The sequence below is a fragment of the Corella eumyota genome, chromosome 2, assembly GCF_963082875.1.
Source record: "Corella eumyota chromosome 2, kaCorEumy4.1, whole genome shotgun sequence".
NCBI lineage: Eukaryota > Metazoa > Chordata > Ascidiacea > Phlebobranchia > Corellidae > Corella > Corella eumyota.
The window spans coordinates 4,190,962-4,208,304 of NC_137491.1; the positions used below are offsets into that span (position 1 = coordinate 4,190,962).

Sequence of the window (17,343 nt, forward strand, 5' to 3'; positions counted from 1 at the left end):
TAAGAATTTGACCTGAAAAAAATATAGCACATATACTGCTGGGATTTGTTTTATAAAATATTTTTTATCTCGAACAACAAGTGAAGTTGCTGCTTTTAAATAATAAGAGTTGTATTTAAACCATCTTGAAATAATAACAAATATACAAATTAAAATAATAATAGCACACAGAAAAAAAAATTTGCCGGGATGGTGCGCAATTCCAATTGCAAAAAGTTTAATATTGAAAATGTTGTCAATTTTAAATAAAAAACATGATTGCCACATTCAGAGGGAGAACAGAAAATAAAAAGAGTTCTATCAAAAAGTGGAAAAGTGCCAATAAATAACTAAATTTAAAGATACAACTAATTAAAATACAACTTTATACAAAAATGTTTATCAATAAAAAAATGGTTTTCAGCAGTAATTGTTTAGATTTGAAAGATTACACTATTCTCAAATACTCTAAACCTTATATACCAAATTCTTAAACACACACTTCATAAATTCTTAATGGAAAAAAATCAAGGCAAATCACACACAGTTGTTTCTTCTAAGGGAAGTAAGTGTTTAATAAAGGCACAAGCAGGCCGAGAAAAAATTGCACAAAAAATCGACAACAGTTGCAAACTTACATTTCGCAACCGCACGCTGGAACAAACAAAAAATGAAAAACAAAATTTACTATCTGTGTAATCTTTAACCGTGAAGCATTTTAAAATATTCCTTTGTGATAATTTGCTACACATAAATAATTACTAGACATTCTTAATGGTTTGTTTTTTTTGACTTAATCATCAATTCTTCTGATAAATTAAAACTTCAATCAAAATGTTTTCAACTTGACATACATATATAAAAAAACTGATCAAATTGGGTAAGACTGGGGTAAAATTGGGCTTAGAAATATCACCCAACAATTAAAGTTTTTCTCTGTTTACGCTAATTTTAGACGTACTTGTAATAGGATTGTTAGGTGTTTAAATGACGAAATATTGAAAGAAAACTATGAACAAATCCACACAGGTTCTTAGTTTCCAGGGTAATCATCACGCAGTGTAGATCATAAAAGAAAGGTGAGTTCAATGCGAAAAATATGTCATAAATGTTTTCTAACACTAAGAAGGACAAAGCGAACTTAAAAGAAACTTATTCATATTTGTGCAGAAGACAAGAGTATAAAAACAAGATCTAAAAATTTCTGTTTCGTAGAACAAAACAGGGGATTTGAAATACGAGTGTTTTTTTAATAGTTTCCTCTGGGCTCATTGAACCTAAAAACGAGAAAAATTATTTTAAAAATATTTTGTTACAATACAAGATATCAAAAAATCAACTAAATTTTAACTTACTTTCTAAACCTTGTTATAATACCATCCACCAAACTGTCTGTCACACCGGGACTTTTATTTTCAGCTTCCTCCAGGGATTTAAGAACAGCATCCAATGCCTTGTGATGAGCTTCTTCAAATCTGTTTTCTTTCAACTGTCAAAAAAGTTTTTAAGCATTAAAATTTAAATTGCTATATAAATTATTTAAACTGACATACTTTTACATCATGCTTTTTTTGGCATACGCAATCAATTAGGGATTTATTTATTGTTATGTTTACTTTATTTGATTATTTTTGCCTAATTTATGGATACCATATGGCATAATTATGATTAATTTTTAGTTGTCAACAAAAGTGATTTTTTGATTGATGTACAATTAATTTTATTTTTACAGGACCATAATAATTGCTTTATAAACCGTTTTAAAAATTACAAAATATTCAAACAATCCTATCATTTAAAATAAGCCCCATAATATACTATACAACATAATACTATACTTAGACAAATATTCTTTTAAAACATTTTTCTTTAAAACTCTAAATCATAAAACAAATACAAACCTGTTTAATTAAAGGTGTCAGGAGTTCTCCGAGAGATCGGGATTGAGGTTGGTTGATGGTTAATTTTGAAACTCCATTCTCCAGTACATTACTTCCAGTTACTTTAACTGTTCCAAACTCCCAACCATCTCCATTGTTATCTACTTCTTCTCTTTCACTAAGATTTATTTGTTTAGTATGATAATAAACTGTTTTGTTTTAAGTATGGTTACACAACAAAAAGAGTTCTAGGATAGGTCATTAAATCTGATCTGATATATTCTATACAAAAATTAGAACATGTAGTTCTACAGGATTAAATTTAAATGAAAACTTTTGTTCATCCTTGCTAACTTCAATATGGTAGTGAATTTTAAAAATTACCAAAACCGAATCATCTTATTTTATTTGAGCTAAACAATTGGCTTGTGGCCATGGGTGATTGCCAAGTAATGCCTAACACAGTGTAACTTATAACAAATAAAATTACTAAAACAGAGAATTTCTGAACAAATAAGGTTAATATCAATTGATTAATTTTAATAAAAAAAAACAAATATAATAATGTAACACTTGTAGAAATTATTTAACTTACTCGTCAGAATCACCAGAACTGTCCGATTCATTATTATTTGCCTTCCAAGCTTTGAATCGGTCGATTAGTTCAATTAAGTGCGTCGTCTTTTTCGCTTGTTTTAGAAACTTGTGTTTTAAAAGATCTTTGGCTGGTGGTCTCTGTAAAATTAAACATATTTCATTAAATAAGATAAAAGAAAAATGGCCCGAACATGGTCAAAGTTGTCTTGTTAATTTGACCACACAATATTTCTTGTTAATAAGTGTATGCTTAATAAGTAGTATCCCCCAAATAAATAAATGTTGGTAATGCTATAGCAACAGTGGCTATGAGGTAAAAGCAGTGGAACTGTAGGCTTAACCAATATAAGATGCTACCAGTGTCTTGACTAATGTGCCGAAATAAACTTATACAGTTTTACGAAAAAAACCTTACTTATTGTAATTAAAAATGTTTTATTCTATGACTTGGCCAACCAGATTAATGTTGACTTTGCTAGCGTATAAAGTTTCGATTTCTTTGTTTTGTAATTAAAATCTTAAACTTTAATTAAACTGATTTCTTTGTACTTACAAATTTTGGGTCTTTGTTTAAACAGGCCTCGATAAATTGTTTAAAGTCCTTGCTGTATGCTCCCTCGAGGGTGGGCGGATTGTTTTTAGGGATAAGGAAAAGTACCCTCATGGGGTGAAGGTCTGCATTTGGGGGTTCTCCCTTTGCAAGCTCAAGGGCTGTGATTCCAAGAGACCAAATGTCAGCCTACAAAAAATGAACCAAAGTAATTGATTGTATATAAATTACATTTAATATTAGGTAATTTTTTTATAAATTTGTATCTTTGTGAGTTTTAATAAAACCACATTTTTAAGTTGCAACATTCTTAATATTAAAATAGAGGCAAAAGTCTTATTAGGAAGTAAAAAAAGTAAACGTCTTGATATTTAAATAGATTTAAAATTGAAACCGAAATGTTTTCAGGCAAAACAGAGTTAGAGTCATGTAACTCTAAAATTCCTTGCTAAGCAAACATTAAACAGATACCAATCTGTTATACAATATTGATAGTATCAGGCAAACTCCAGTGTAAATATAGCTCCTCAACGGGTATTTTAAATGCCATTAATCACCTCACCATTTTGTAAAACAACTAAAAAGGAGTATTGTCAATTTAACGAAAAATGGTTTAACGATTTGTGGGTAGAATGTAGACTATACGAATTTCAATTGTTTGTGTTGGAAGAAATCAATTCAACGCCTGTTTAGCTAACACAATAAAATGTTGTTAATGATAAATCTTACATGATACTAACCTCAGTATAAAACTGAAACCAACTAAAAATAAACCTTATTTTATTGATATTATTAGTGTTGTCAGCATTTAAGTCATATATTTAAACGAAAGTAAATACATTCAAGTAACAAGGCTAATTGAAAAGTGCAATGCAATTGTAAAATGTAAATTAAAATCAATAATTGTACCTAGTTCAACACCACGCCCTTCAAACCAAATAACTTAACACACATTACACAATATCGGTCAACAAGATACTTTAACAGTATACTTTAATATAGGCACTTAAACAGCGCCATAAATATACTATCAACTTTAGGTGCGCACAACTATGCGTTAATAATTAAAAAAAAATACCATATTTTTTTAGGATGGTCAATGATCATAGGAGTAAAATAAAAAAAAAGAGCTGGGGTGTAAATTTAACTAAAAAAATGCGATGTTGAAGGTAGAAGTTTTTATTGGTGAATTTTGATAAAATAGGTTAAATGGGATGTTTTTTAATAAAACCAGCTACCAATAAATATTTCACAGAAGTTCAAAATCTTTACAATTTATTTTAATGAAAATTTTAAAATTTTGTGTTAATAAGCATCATGCTTATGGGGGTTTTACTAAATACTGTTTAAATGTTTGAATATTTAAACAAAACAGTATATTCCATGAATTAAATAACACAAACACTTGAACTTAGTATGTATTAATAACCACAGCTAAATACACATTGCATAATGGCCAAATAAAACTCTATGGATATTAGGGTACTTAATTTTACAAAAGAATTTTTATGACATTATCTTTTTTAATAGTTTAAACATGCAATTTACTCATAGGCCAAAGCGTTTTAAACAATGTAGTAAAGTTAACAGCCAGTATTTGAACACCACAAACAAAAAATAAGGAATTGAAGGAGGCCTTTAAAGGTTATAAATAAAACTCCATTTTTAACACAGAGTTGTTGGCTATTGTAATATCGCAACGCATTGACTGATTCAAAAGCAACAAAAACATTAGTAATATGATCTAAGAATAAACAAGAGTGCTTGCAAAACACACATCCTACTATACAATAAAAAGGAAATACAAGCATTGTTGACAATTAACCAATACATTAAAATTAAAACCAAAATACTAATGAATTTTAACTTTAATTAACATCAATACCACCCTAGAAATCATTGAAGATAATGAACAATGATATAAAGTTATTGACCATTGTACAATTTCTTTAACTTAAAATTAATATCTGTACCAAATTTTAAATATTCATGCCATCTATTGTTAGTAAACCAAGTGTTCTTTGTTGTAGTGAATAGCTTACAAACGGTTTTGTAATTTATTAAATTAATTTAACCCATAAACAAATTTTATTCTAATTTTTTGAAGGTTTTACCTTAAAATCGTATGCTGATTGTTTGATTACTTCAGGTGCCATCCAGAAGGGAGTTCCGACAAAGGTATTTCTTTTGATTTGTGTATCAGTAAGTTGGCCAGCGACACCGAAATCAGCTAACTTTACATCACCAGTTTCAGATAACAAAACATTGGCCGCTAACACATGTGAATAAACAATATTTTTTATTTTCAAATTTTATTTTATAAATACACGAAGTAATAGTTATTTGAAGTATGGATGGCATTCAAAGTTTTAAAAGGTTTTATTGTTACATTTTTTACCTTTTACATCGCGGTGAAGTTTACGTTCACTGTGTAAGTATTCTAAGCCTTTGAGAATTTCCCGTAATATTGTTGCAATAAATGGTTCTTCGAAAAAGCCTGCTTTCATCTAAAAAAGACCACGGTATTAAATAATGACGAGAAGTAACAGAAGATAATAAGCAACCACAAGTCTCAAGCTTTAAGCCAAAGAATAAGCAGACAGGATATAATATTTCAAGGTAGATACAAAGTTTTAAAAATAAGAAAGAGAAGTAAATTGTATTACCAAATCCAAAGCCGAACCTCCTCCAAGATATTCCATAATAATCCACAATTTTGTTCCCTTATTTAAACAATATTTGTAATTTAATACTACTTTAATAACAGATCAAATGTATGTCACAACACTAGTTGATAAACAATGAAATATTTCAATAGAAATTTACCTTGAGGTAGGAACCATGATATTTTGTTACATGAGGACTGTTACACTGACTTAAAACTGTGATTTCTTGTTGGATATCTTCTATTTCATCTTCAGCTTCTTCTAAGTCAATTATTTTAATGGCAACAATCTAAAAAGATATAAAGTCGTTATGCAGTTATGTGTTGAGTAGAGCATGTAATAAAATTACACTAATAAATTTAATATTTAAAAGCTTATTTTTTAAATTTAAAGATTAAATTAAGTATAATTGTTATTCCAAACTAACAACAACCCACAAAAATCAAATTTTAAAACGAAGAGATTTAAAATACCACAAATTATGTTAATGGTCACAAGTTTAGAGTCTTAAAAGTGTAATGTCATGTTTTGGTTAGGAAAAACAGTAAAGGTTTAACTTAAATCTTACTTCTGAGGTTCGGTTGTCAATTCCTTTGTAAACTTCGCCAAAAGAACCCTTTCCAATTCGTTCTTGTTTTGTAAACAATTTCTCAGGATCTAATGTTACTTTCTAAAAAGAAATGTACAGTTGAACTTTATCACATTTTTTTATTTTTTTTAATATATCCTTATTCTCGATGTGAGAAGGTTGGATATTATAAAGATTATAATTGCCCGATTATTATCCTGCTGATCAAGTGCAGGCTTAACAAGAGTTCGTGCCATTTATAGCACCTTACTCAAGGGCGCTACAGCATGAAAGCAGTGAGGATTGAACTCACCACCTCATGTGGTGTATATGTAATTAAAAAATACAATAATATTAGTTTAGATGTATATTATTTAGTTTTAATTTAAAGACCAATTATCACTAATATCAATTGTATTTTTTAATAAATGCTTAAGATGGTAAGGTTACCAATTTAAAACAAAAAAATGTTTTAGTAACTAAACCTGTTGTCTTGCAAATGACATCTTCAAAGGGTTGGACGCCATTTTGGCAGATAAATTTATTTTTCACAATCCAGTAATTTTCATTGGTTGAAAATTTATTGTTTTTTGGCCTATTTTTATTGTTGCATAACTTGTTTATCTAAAAACAAAACAAGCATTTTATAACAATTAAACACGTTATTCTGAATATAAGATAAATTTTAGAAAGTCTAATACAAAAAGATTTGGTATAAAACTTGGTTTAATTTATTTTTTAAAACTTTTTACAAGCTTCATTTTAAGTTATTATTAACGATAGTCAGGCTGTCTTATCGATTATAAACAATCTTAAAAAACCTGACAAGCTGACATTATAACAAAAAGTAAACTTGTTAAAATTTCAACTAATAATTGAATTGTTTCTTCGCTAACAAAACTAAAAAATGACACAAATTTTGCTTACACTTTAAATTACCAATTTAAATTGATTATACAGTCCAAAAAAAGCTACGTGTTACAATATGTTTAGTTATTTCATCGTAATAAAAAAATTGTTGTTTTTTAGAACGTACAAACCTTCGTCAATCCTCATGCAAAAACTCCCCAATCTTGTTCTATTAATAACTACATTCAACCGTATTGAAGCACAGAAGTAACTGAATGTGACATACGCCACTGCCGTACATTTTTTGCCTAGTTCCACAGTAGTATGCAATTTTTTACAAAATTTTATTTTCGCAATTGCAGTCTTGCAAAAAACAAAAAATATATACATCTTAACGTTAATGTTGGCAAACAGTGAAAGCAAAAAACCTAATTGAACTAACATTTCGAATGTAAACACGTGACTGTACGACATTTTGAACTTAAAAAAAGAAACTGCCGGTATAAAAATTAAAGTAATAAATTTAAAAAGTAAAACATTAGTAAAAATACATTCACTTCAGACAGAAAAATTCACACAGAAAGGAATTTTCACGAACGAAATCTAAAAATATTTCAAACATACAAATTCAAGCTTCTAATAGGTTATTTACATTACCGGATATAAGTGCAAACATGATGCAGGTTTAGCAAAAATTTTGCTTGATCATTTCTATTTATATTAAAAAACTAAAATGACGGTGTTAATAATATTCTTAAAAACCATAAGCTAAAGTTTAGACTAAAAATGTTTACCATAAAAAAATAAACAGGGTAATAATATGCCCTTTTGTTTTATCAAGTAAGTTACAACAAGTAAACAACATATTAAATACTTGATCGAAATTTTGAATATACTCGTGAATAAATTATCCACTGGCAAGCACCGATTGAAAAACCACAGTTTTGAAAGTTACAATTACGTCACAGTCCCACTAGAAAGGCGCCGAAGTAAGTATACTCTGGTTCGAGCATTACTTCAAGGTTGTAAGGATGAATACGAATCGAAATGACGTCGTTTTTCTTGAGATAGACAAGCCCATTTGAACTGCAAGTAATGCGAGGATTTTGCGAAGTTTCTGTGCCTCGATATTGACATTGGACAAAGACACTCCCACCTTCAAACCCAGCTCGAATCTCAGATATACTAAAGCTGTTCTCACGCGTTGCAAAAACGACCTAAAGTTTATTTCGGTATATATTACAATAATACACATTCAAATAGGGTTTGTATATTTAAATGGCTAAGGCATACAATACCGTATAACTCACCTGACTATACACAAAATACATTCCATTGGTAGGGACTTTGATTTGTCCAGTTGTTTGTAGGTCGGTTGTGTCAAAACCAAAATAATGTCTTTTTGGTGTGCGCCAGGTTGTAATAGTCTTTCCTACAAAATTAAAAATAATTTCGTTAAGATAAATATGAGGTTGTTCCCTCAAAACATCGCAATATTAAATTATCATTATAAAGCTAATATATACTTATTGACCTTCAGCAAACAAAGAAAATTGACGCCTAATTCAGCAAATAAAAGTTAATTTTATATAAGACCCAAATTAATATTAATTATTAACATTTGTGCATGGATATTAGTGGTTTATATCTAAGTTTTTTCGTTATTATTTACTTAAACCCAAAACACCAATGTACAATGTGAGTATCTACATCAAAATATACTACACACAATAATCAACAGAATTTTGTTAGAGGGACTGATTGTTGGTTACAAACTCACGTGTTTGATTTTTGACATAATTACCAAATTTATTACTGAAATTATTGAGTGAGGCGGCACCTGACTCTCGTGTTGGCGACGACGAATCATCGTCACTCCCGCCTTGGACGTGTATTCCAATTGCCTGAACAAAAAAACATGGTATTATTTTTTTGAAACTTAATAACTCTTTAAATAAAAGTTCATGGTATTTTACTTAATTTACAGGAATATTAATAACAATTTTAATATTTTGCTAGGGTTTCTTTTATGTTCACAAACTGTTTTTAAGTTAGCAAAACTACACTTTTTAAATATTATTAATAACACTAAGTTTTTGTTTCGTATAATCAAGCCATCAACATACCTTGTTCTTTTTCAGTATTCTTTCTGTAAAACAAAAAAGCGTTAGTTGTTTTAAATTTTTTATCAATGCCTTAAATATAACATTAAGTTTCCTTATAAAATAGTTATACGTTATTTAAGGTATTCAATGTTGGTTTATTTTGAAGCAAGCTATAGTTAATAAAAGTTCATGGTTACGCGGTTTAGTGATTTGTTTATTTTTACGAAGTAAATATAGGAAGTAAGAGCCAAAGACTGAAAACCACTAATGTAAGACGATAACATGACATGCTTCGTGGTTTCTATAAATAAGGGGAAGCACCAACAGGAAGAAAAGTTTCAGGCCTATTGAGTTTCTCAATTTGGCGCGCAAAGCTATGACAAAACGTTGGAACAATATATTATTATGAACAAGTTCTTTTGTTAGCTTTCATGTAGAACAAAAAATCATATTATACCTGAATTGTTTACGTGTTATTTGATTTTTTCATGAGATGTTTGTTAGGGTAAATTAGTAATTTTATTAAAGCGAAATTGTTATTGTGAAAAGTTGACTGAATAAATAAAATATCACCATGGTTAACTTCAATATGTCGCCTACGCCTTTTCGGTCGTCTGGACAGCGAAACATTGCCACTACCTAACGTTAAACAGCAAAACAAATTGTATTTTACACTTTAGTTAGAAGTCCAAGTAACACCATTGACTTCTAACAAATAACACAAATTTTTACATTTTTAAAACGCGCAATTTGGCATGGTCACAAGATGTTATGTATTAGTGCGGCTAATTTTAGTTGCCACAAACAAGTTTTCTAAAAAGAATTTGCTAAAGCAACTAACTGTTAACTCAAACTTACTGATTTGTTTTTGTGATGGCATTCCTTTCTTTTTTTTGGATCGACGCTCGCGTGACCTGGACTTTGCTAGATTTGTTTCGAGCCCAAGTTCACCCGTGTCTGTAAATTGAAAATAAAACACATTATTTAATAGCCAAATCGTAAAGTTAATCACATTGTAGTATAAAATAATTTAAAACAATCATAACTTTTTTATTGAAATATTTAAATAAAAAAGTTACTTTCAGTTTGCCTGATGTTCCTTTTTGTCATTTGATGAAAGTTATTTTTTTCCATGTTTTCATCTGCGATTGCTTTTAATGAAGATTCCTTCTGCAAAGACAATGCATCAAAATTATTTGAACTTAAAGTGATTTGATGAATTTATACAAAGATAAATGCTTCTGCTTACCATTGATCGATCTTCTGTCGCAGGGTCTGTATTTTTGATTCCATATTCATCATTATTAGATGAGGCTTTAACAATTTGCATCAAGTAGTCTAGATCTTGGCGCACGCTGTTGATTTCACTTTGCAGTTTGATGTTCCATGCAACCAAAGCTACGCAGCATAACGTGACTGACAAAACGACCCAAACCCATTCGCCCATTAAGGGAAAATGGGTGTGTTTTTTGCTCTGTTCCTTTTCCATACTGTCCTTTGATTTGCGTTGCATAAGTTGGTCGGGATAGCCTAAAGGCTTGTATGCGGCACAATAGACTAAGTCGCTTTTACTATCAGTCATACTTTTTTGAATTTGGGGATTTTAGATGTTTAATAAGTGGTAAAAAAGTCAAACAACGTGGGAGTAAATGTTAATTTAAAGGGGAAATCCTAGAAGAAAGAAACTTTTATCACCTATTTCACATAGACTTTATCTCTATGAAACAAGGACATAAAAAAATCTAAAAAGAAAAGTCTTTTTTAAACCAACTAACTCATTTTCAAAATTTAAAAGTTTATTTAAATACTTGCTAACTTTGTTTTAAAGGCTAATGTAAATATTTTTAAAGTCTACTCTTGCGCAACCATTGCGGAAATAAAAGCCTTTGCTTTTAGAATGAATATAAAATATTGGAAAATTAAGTTAAACATTAACAAAGTAAAATTATGCACAACAACTTTTCGGATATTTAATAGGCTTAGAATGGTTAAGTTTACTTAGCCTATTCACAATTACAAATTACACGCTCCTACACCTACCTTTAGGCCGTTTCAGTTTAAGGCCAAATGTTTAGGCCTAGCTTGCTTATTGTTGTAAAAAAGGTCATCATAGCTTACACGGTCTACTAGTTAAAGCTAGGCTAAATATAGTAAAACGTTACGAACCAATGTGCGTGTGTTTGTATACCGAATATACTTTAATGTATTAGCTTTAATGGATGTCAAGTATCTAACCTACAGTTACAAACGTTTAAATGACCTAAAGTTTTTTTTTGATAAATATTCACTTGAAACCCTTCTATAAAACCATATTACCTATCCCCTAATTTATGCAACGTCTTGTTTAAAATTCTTTTTTTATTAGTTAAAAGTGTTTGAATGTACACAGCTTAAACTTACAGATTTGGCTTTTATTTATAAAATGTTACTATTTGGCCGCTTAACCGATTTGCTAAGGTCGGCAATGTCAGTTTGCACGCTTAAAATCTTTCTACAACATCGCTCTACTAACGCTGATAAGACTAATCGCTCCCCGTTGCTTGCTGTCAGAAAGAAATCTATGCAAATGTCAGACCATTGGGAAAACCCCCGAAAATATTAAACATACCGTTTTTGCGACAGGGCCCTCGAGACTATTTATATTAGTTTTTAAAACGTCTTAGTTCTGCTTTTATTATGATAACCCCTTAAATTCGACGCTGTTTTTAAATAGGTGTATGCTTAAAAGTAAAAAGAGAGCGCACAAAACAGTCAAGGTGATATTTATTATGTTAAACTATTACGCCAGACGTCCACAAACCGCAAAACAATTATTTCAATATCCTTTTGTATTTACAATGCAGGGATAGGTAAAGAAGAAAGTTTGTGACAAATCGAGGTGTCTATGTATACCCAAACCAAAGTCGGGATCATATTTCATTCCCAGTAACCCCTTCAACAAATAAAAGTATAATACTCATACGTCAAACCTATTTTAATATCATATAACATGTAAACAATATTTACTGGTAATTTTGATACCGCGCTGCAAAATTGCAAAAACGGTTTGATTTTTGAAAACAAAATTTTAATTTAACATTAATGTGTGTTTACACAAAATAATGAACAATAAAATTGCCATAACCTAATAAATTATATCGTAAGCATATTTGCAGTTAAGTCAACAGCGTGATGGCTGGTAGTTATTGATTAACGCAGACTTTCAACAATTCTTTGTAACGTGTTGTAAAAAGTAGTGTTATAATACCTACCTTTAGTTCTTAACAATTTTACGCAAAAAAAAGTAAATAACGGAATGAATAGTTAACGTAGCTTAAAAATAACAGAGCTTTTAAATTAAAGTAAGCGTAGGCATAGTAAAATGCAACCCTTTATAACTTATCCTTGTTCGTGTATTTAAAGCTGTAGAACAAAAAACAGTGCAGTAAAATATGATTACCATAACAGGCCTGACTGCATATTACGGAATGGTGACTGCCGCCTATTTTGGATTATTTATGTATCGATATAAAGGAGGGCATATACTTGTGACAGACAGTCGCGCTTCGGTTAATGTTATGGTTCTATTTGTACTTGCTCAACCAATTTGCAGGTAACCATACCTACCTTTGAAAAAGGTTTCATCTAAACATAAATACTTTTAAAATGCGATCAAAACTGAAATAATAACTTACCCGTATATTTTGTTAATTTAATTAAACACATTGTTTAATTTTGCAGGGTGATCGGTGGAATGAATGGTTTAGTCACTTTCGCAGCGATGTGTATGAGCAGTATTGTGCTATTTCCCTCGCCGCAAAACGACGCGCGAGAGCGAGAGGAAAAAAGGAAAAAGAAGCAGGAAGCCAAAGAAATAAAAGCAAAAAAGAAAGAAAAACTTAAACAAAAAACAAACTAAACTACTAGCGTTATTAAACACATTTTTAACATTGTTTTTATTAATATGCAACAATAAATCAAACTAGAAAACCAATAAATTTGCATGGTGTTTTGATTCAACTTTTTTCAATAGTTAAAACTTTCATTATTTGCTATTTCGTCTTCGGTTGTATCCTCCTCTTTTTCGTAATCACTTGGCTCGCCTTCCTCTCCTTCTTCATTTTGCTGTTCTCTCAAATCAACTTCTTCTTCAAAATCTCTCATAAAAACGTCCTCTTCCCCGTCTGCGTGAAACCTCATACGCTCTTCCTCGGTCGGCTCGTAACTTTGGCATGCCCAACAAACATTCTAACAATAAACAAACCCGGGTCCATTCACATCGGTTAAAATAAAAAAAAATAGTCCAAACAAAACCAACTTTACGAATTTTGATTAAATTTTACTTACCCCAACTTCTTTCCAACAGACTTGGCAATAAAACACTCTACATTTCGTCTCGTTACATCTCACTAACGGCTTTTTGTCAGTGCCGTGATCTTCACATATTAAACACACTGGCCTTCCAAGATTCAAAAATTCAAAGCACGGTAAAAGACTAGGAAATCTAGCTTTTAGGCCAGCAAGAAACGAATGACGTTGCTGTTACGAAAATTAAATGCGAAAAATACAACAATGATAAATTAGGGTTTATATTTATGCCCTTAAATACGGTATAACCTAGGAAAATGTACCTTAAATAACTACTTACTACTAGTCTAAAATTTCTAGCCAGTTTCTGGATCGACATCATTGTGTAAAAAACTTGATTCTTGCGCCTCCTTATGACGTCACTATACAGATAGATCACGCGTGCCTTTTCTCGCTTACGGTAAGCAAATGAGGCGACCACGTGACGTAAACGTAATGCATACGTGTCCAGGTAAAGCGTTAGTAATATAAGACAATACATGCCAATAATCCAGTACATTGTTTCGTTAGTCGTTCGAATAGGTTTTGGTAAGCATTCTGTATAAAAATAGATTTGTAGAAATATAATAAACGGTATTACTGTTAGACTAAGGAAACACTGATAAATTTTAAATGATTGTAACCTTACCAAGGTTGCTTAATTTGCTTTCAAGCACATGCTGATTGTCTTTAAAGGGTTCGAATAGTTGACTTAACAAATGTGCAACCGTGCCTTCACCTTCTATCGCAACTTTTAAAAAAGTAAAATAAAAAAATTAAAACATTTTTCCTAAATAACACATAAAGAATACCATTGAGTTTATGATTTTACCATTGAGTTTATGATAACCCTGGATATAAAGATCAATTTTTCCGTGACGTACAATTAGATCAAGACTATAAAATATAACAAAGTCAAAAATGAAGAGAAGTGTTGTAAAAAACGCTTGGAACAACAACTTTAAAATTTTGAATTTCTGCAAAAAAAATCAACTATTAACGATATACATATTTTTAAATTAAAAGTAATTAAGTTATCCAGATAAAAATTAAATTTTTTCAACTTACGACATTTTTTTTCTCGGCGTTTGTGAGCCAGATTGAAAGCGGAAAAATAAGATTCCGCTTTTCAAGGTTAGTAAGAGGTAGTAATCCTCTTTTTCCCTAATAAAAATAAACGCTAACTTAAAGATTAAAATCAACTAATATAAAGTAGTTATACACAAAATTACTTGGTTTTTGCGTTCAGTATCCTTGCGAACAAAATAGGTGGTCACATATAAGTTGTCAAAACGAAAATCAGTTAAATATTTTGAGTTGTATCCAGTTGCACTGAGAACAATATTAATTAATATTTTAGGATAACTGTCATATAAAAAAAAACATTTTACCAAATAAACTTTTAACTAAAACCCATGTGCTTAAAAATGCCATTTCTACAGACAATAAATTTTTTTTTTATCCACTCCTGCTTTCTCTAACACTTTACCTTGTCTGAATACCGAAATTTTAAACAAATGCTAAATTTTTAAATAACATTTGGACATAAAATACTTTTTGATCCTACACCAGTGTTTATTAAAAAAAACACTAATTAGAGGAGTAATTTAAAATTTGATATTTAGTAAATTTTATATTAATTAGAATTTACATTGACTCACGAGTGCAACACCAAGATAAACGAAACTGCCACAATCTTTTTAACTATTCCGATAAGAACGTTAAATAAAAGTTTCTTGTGAGCGATTTCACCATCAACTTTCTGTACCACCTCATCAACTGTTAACGTTCCAGTTTCACGATTTACCTTCGGAACCTAAAGAGTGTAAATAAACACAATCGGCAAATAGCTTTTTATGATACTAGTAGAAAAAGTTTAAAAAATCGACATTTTGATGTAATCAGTGGTTTTAGTTTTTGTTAAAATTGTATAAGGAAATGTGAATTCAGATTTTCGTGTTAAGTTACGAATAAGAAAATAGCTTGTCATATCATACCCTCCATCCCATTTCCTGATCAAAATTTTCCGAAATTTCATCCGAAGTGTCGACCATTTCCCCATATTGCCTATTCACACCAACAGTGTCCACTGATGGAATTTCACTACAGAACGAGTTAAACCCTAAAATATAAGAATAAACTACATATTTGCAATAACGTTTAACAGTTACGCAGATAAGAAAAATTGAAACGGTAAATAAATTTAAAAAAAGGGTAAATGTCAAAAAACTTACTTAATCTTGATTTACTGGTTTCATAATAACTTTAAGTAATTAACTTACAGTTTACTGCGTGGCACACAAATTCAGCCCTGAATATTAAACAAAGAATATCTTGAATTATAGGAATCCCAATTGCTGCGTAGCAATCATCCAACTTTCGAGCCATATTTCTTTTACACTCGTCCACTCCATATTGAAACATATCTGCAACATTTTGGAATAACATACGTGGATTTTTGAACATAATACATTGAAATAAGTAAAACCAAAACATTTCACACAATTGAAAATAATATGATACGAATAATAAAAACACTAAAAGTTTATTAATTTTACCTAAACATCGGCCATATGCTTCCGTGTGTAACTTTTGACCAAGATTTTTTTCATCTTTAAATCCTTCCGCTTCGGGATTTTCACCTTCAACATTCCATAAGTCTCCGGACATTTGTTTTAGTTTGCTGTTGAGTTTGTGCTCAGATTGATTGGCAATCTCTGATTCCTCCTATACCCAAATACCAAAATGTTTTCATATTAACATTTTAAACATTTATTATTTAAAAATTGTTTCAACTAGTTTACATTTTAAGTGTAGGGGCTGGCAATTCACTAGCTTAAAACTTAGGCTTTGATATCTCTTCTCCTATTTATATCTTACCACTAGTGTTTTGTAGCCGGCAGTAATGGGAGCATGGAGTAAGGTGATCAGGTTACTAGTTTGAGCTGACTGCATTTTGGCGATGCAGGTTAAACTGGCGATTGCCTGGGTACCGTGATACAACGTATTTGCAATCGGACCTTGGTGATTTCATAAACATAATTTATTAACATAATACCATTTATGTGACGTAATAAAATAAAAAGAAATTACCTTGCTAAAATTTAAAAACAACAGGTACCAGAAACTGTTAAAAGCATCATTAAGTTAAAATTCTTTAAAAAAACATACTTCTTAGAGCACGTAACTTTATAAAAAAAAGTGCTACCAGCTAAAATCCACGTAGCAAGCAATCCATGTAGCACACCACGGCCAGTTTTTCCCATCATTGCTGGCCCACAAAGCACAGCTATACACCGACATTGTACTGAAACAGCACATGCTACGGTAGCTAAAGATACAACAATACCGAAGACCCAGTCCTTAAGTTTACCTTCTTCTAGCGTGAATGCACTGGCAAACGTCATGCGAAAGTAACCTGCGTGAAATTTTTAAATGCGAGTGCTACAAAATGTTATGTAATGAAGGACTAGTTAGACTACTATTCATTTTTAAATGTACACGAAAGACAATCAAATTAACATTTAGTAACATTATTAACAGATATGACAAATTACCATAACCCATTGATGCTCCAAAAGCTGCTCCCATAAAAAACTTTATTATAAAAATAATCGGTGAATCGCCGTCCATAAACTTTTCAAACAGATTTTTATTCTTTTTCTTTCGTGGGTTTAGTTCCATGTGCGAAATTCGTAGATTTTGAGGAGTATCTGTTTGAGGCAGCATCTTTAATACCTAGCTTTTGATTATGGTTTGATCATAAAGAATATTGACACTTTAAACACTGAGCACACCTGTGTAAAGCAAAAATATTAAAAGC

General features: G+C 30.5%; 4 protein-coding genes across 11 annotated transcripts; 1 reads left to right on the forward strand and 3 right to left on the reverse strand.

Moving 5' to 3' along the window:
* Nucleotides 1-93: 93 nt before the first annotated feature.
* On the reverse strand, nucleotides 94-7,304 carry LOC145743714 (serine/threonine-protein kinase 26-like). Its single transcript, XM_082561748.1, has 12 exons — nucleotides 7,281-7,304; nucleotides 6,726-6,864; nucleotides 6,241-6,342; nucleotides 5,833-5,961; nucleotides 5,673-5,729; nucleotides 5,405-5,513; nucleotides 5,121-5,278; nucleotides 3,010-3,195; nucleotides 2,455-2,594; nucleotides 1,881-2,037; nucleotides 1,335-1,468; nucleotides 94-1,256 (listed from the first exon to the last, which is right to left on the reverse strand). Exons 2-12 carry the CDS (start codon nucleotides 6,765-6,767, stop codon nucleotides 1,229-1,231), a joined length of 1,242 nt encoding a protein of 413 aa, XP_082417874.1. The 5' UTR covers nucleotides 6,768-6,864; nucleotides 7,281-7,304; the 3' UTR covers nucleotides 94-1,228.
* A 118-nt stretch (nucleotides 7,305-7,422) lies between these two features.
* On the reverse strand, nucleotides 7,423-10,998 carry LOC145741916 (uncharacterized). 8 transcript variants are annotated; one of them, XM_082559605.1, is made up of 8 exons: nucleotides 10,444-10,998; nucleotides 10,274-10,364; nucleotides 10,053-10,151; nucleotides 9,768-9,833; nucleotides 9,216-9,238; nucleotides 8,906-8,993; nucleotides 8,400-8,521; nucleotides 7,423-8,306 (listed from the first exon to the last, which is right to left on the reverse strand). In XM_082559605.1, exons 1-8 carry the CDS (start codon nucleotides 10,774-10,776, stop codon nucleotides 8,052-8,054), a joined length of 1,077 nt encoding a protein of 358 aa, XP_082415731.1. In that variant the 5' UTR covers nucleotides 10,777-10,998; the 3' UTR covers nucleotides 7,423-8,051. The 8 variants fall into 8 exon arrangements, with proteins under 8 accessions (XP_082415731.1, XP_082415728.1, XP_082415732.1 ...); XM_082559602.1 differs by having other exon boundaries at nucleotides 8,870-8,993; XM_082559606.1 differs by having other exon boundaries at nucleotides 8,930-8,993; nucleotides 10,444-10,996.
* A 1,627-nt stretch (nucleotides 10,999-12,625) lies between these two features.
* On the forward strand, nucleotides 12,626-13,092 carry LOC145741435 (uncharacterized). Its single transcript, XM_082559024.1, has 2 exons — nucleotides 12,626-12,786; nucleotides 12,915-13,092. The coding sequence occupies exons 1-2, from the start codon at nucleotides 12,626-12,628 to the stop codon at nucleotides 13,090-13,092; spliced, it is 339 nt and encodes a 112-aa protein (XP_082415150.1).
* A 107-nt stretch (nucleotides 13,093-13,199) lies between these two features.
* LOC145741436 (E3 ubiquitin-protein ligase DCST1-like) lies at nucleotides 13,200-17,249 on the reverse strand. Its single transcript, XM_082559025.1, is given in 14 exon segments — nucleotides 13,200-13,421; nucleotides 13,521-13,712; nucleotides 13,822-14,078; nucleotides 14,170-14,271; nucleotides 14,353-14,497; nucleotides 14,589-14,684; nucleotides 14,753-14,852; nucleotides 15,182-15,336; nucleotides 15,518-15,642; nucleotides 15,803-15,946; nucleotides 16,079-16,247; nucleotides 16,353-16,540; nucleotides 16,729-16,938; nucleotides 17,078-17,249. Coding segments are annotated over 14 exon segments (2,277 nt in total).
* Between the last annotated feature and the right edge of the window lie 94 nt (nucleotides 17,250-17,343).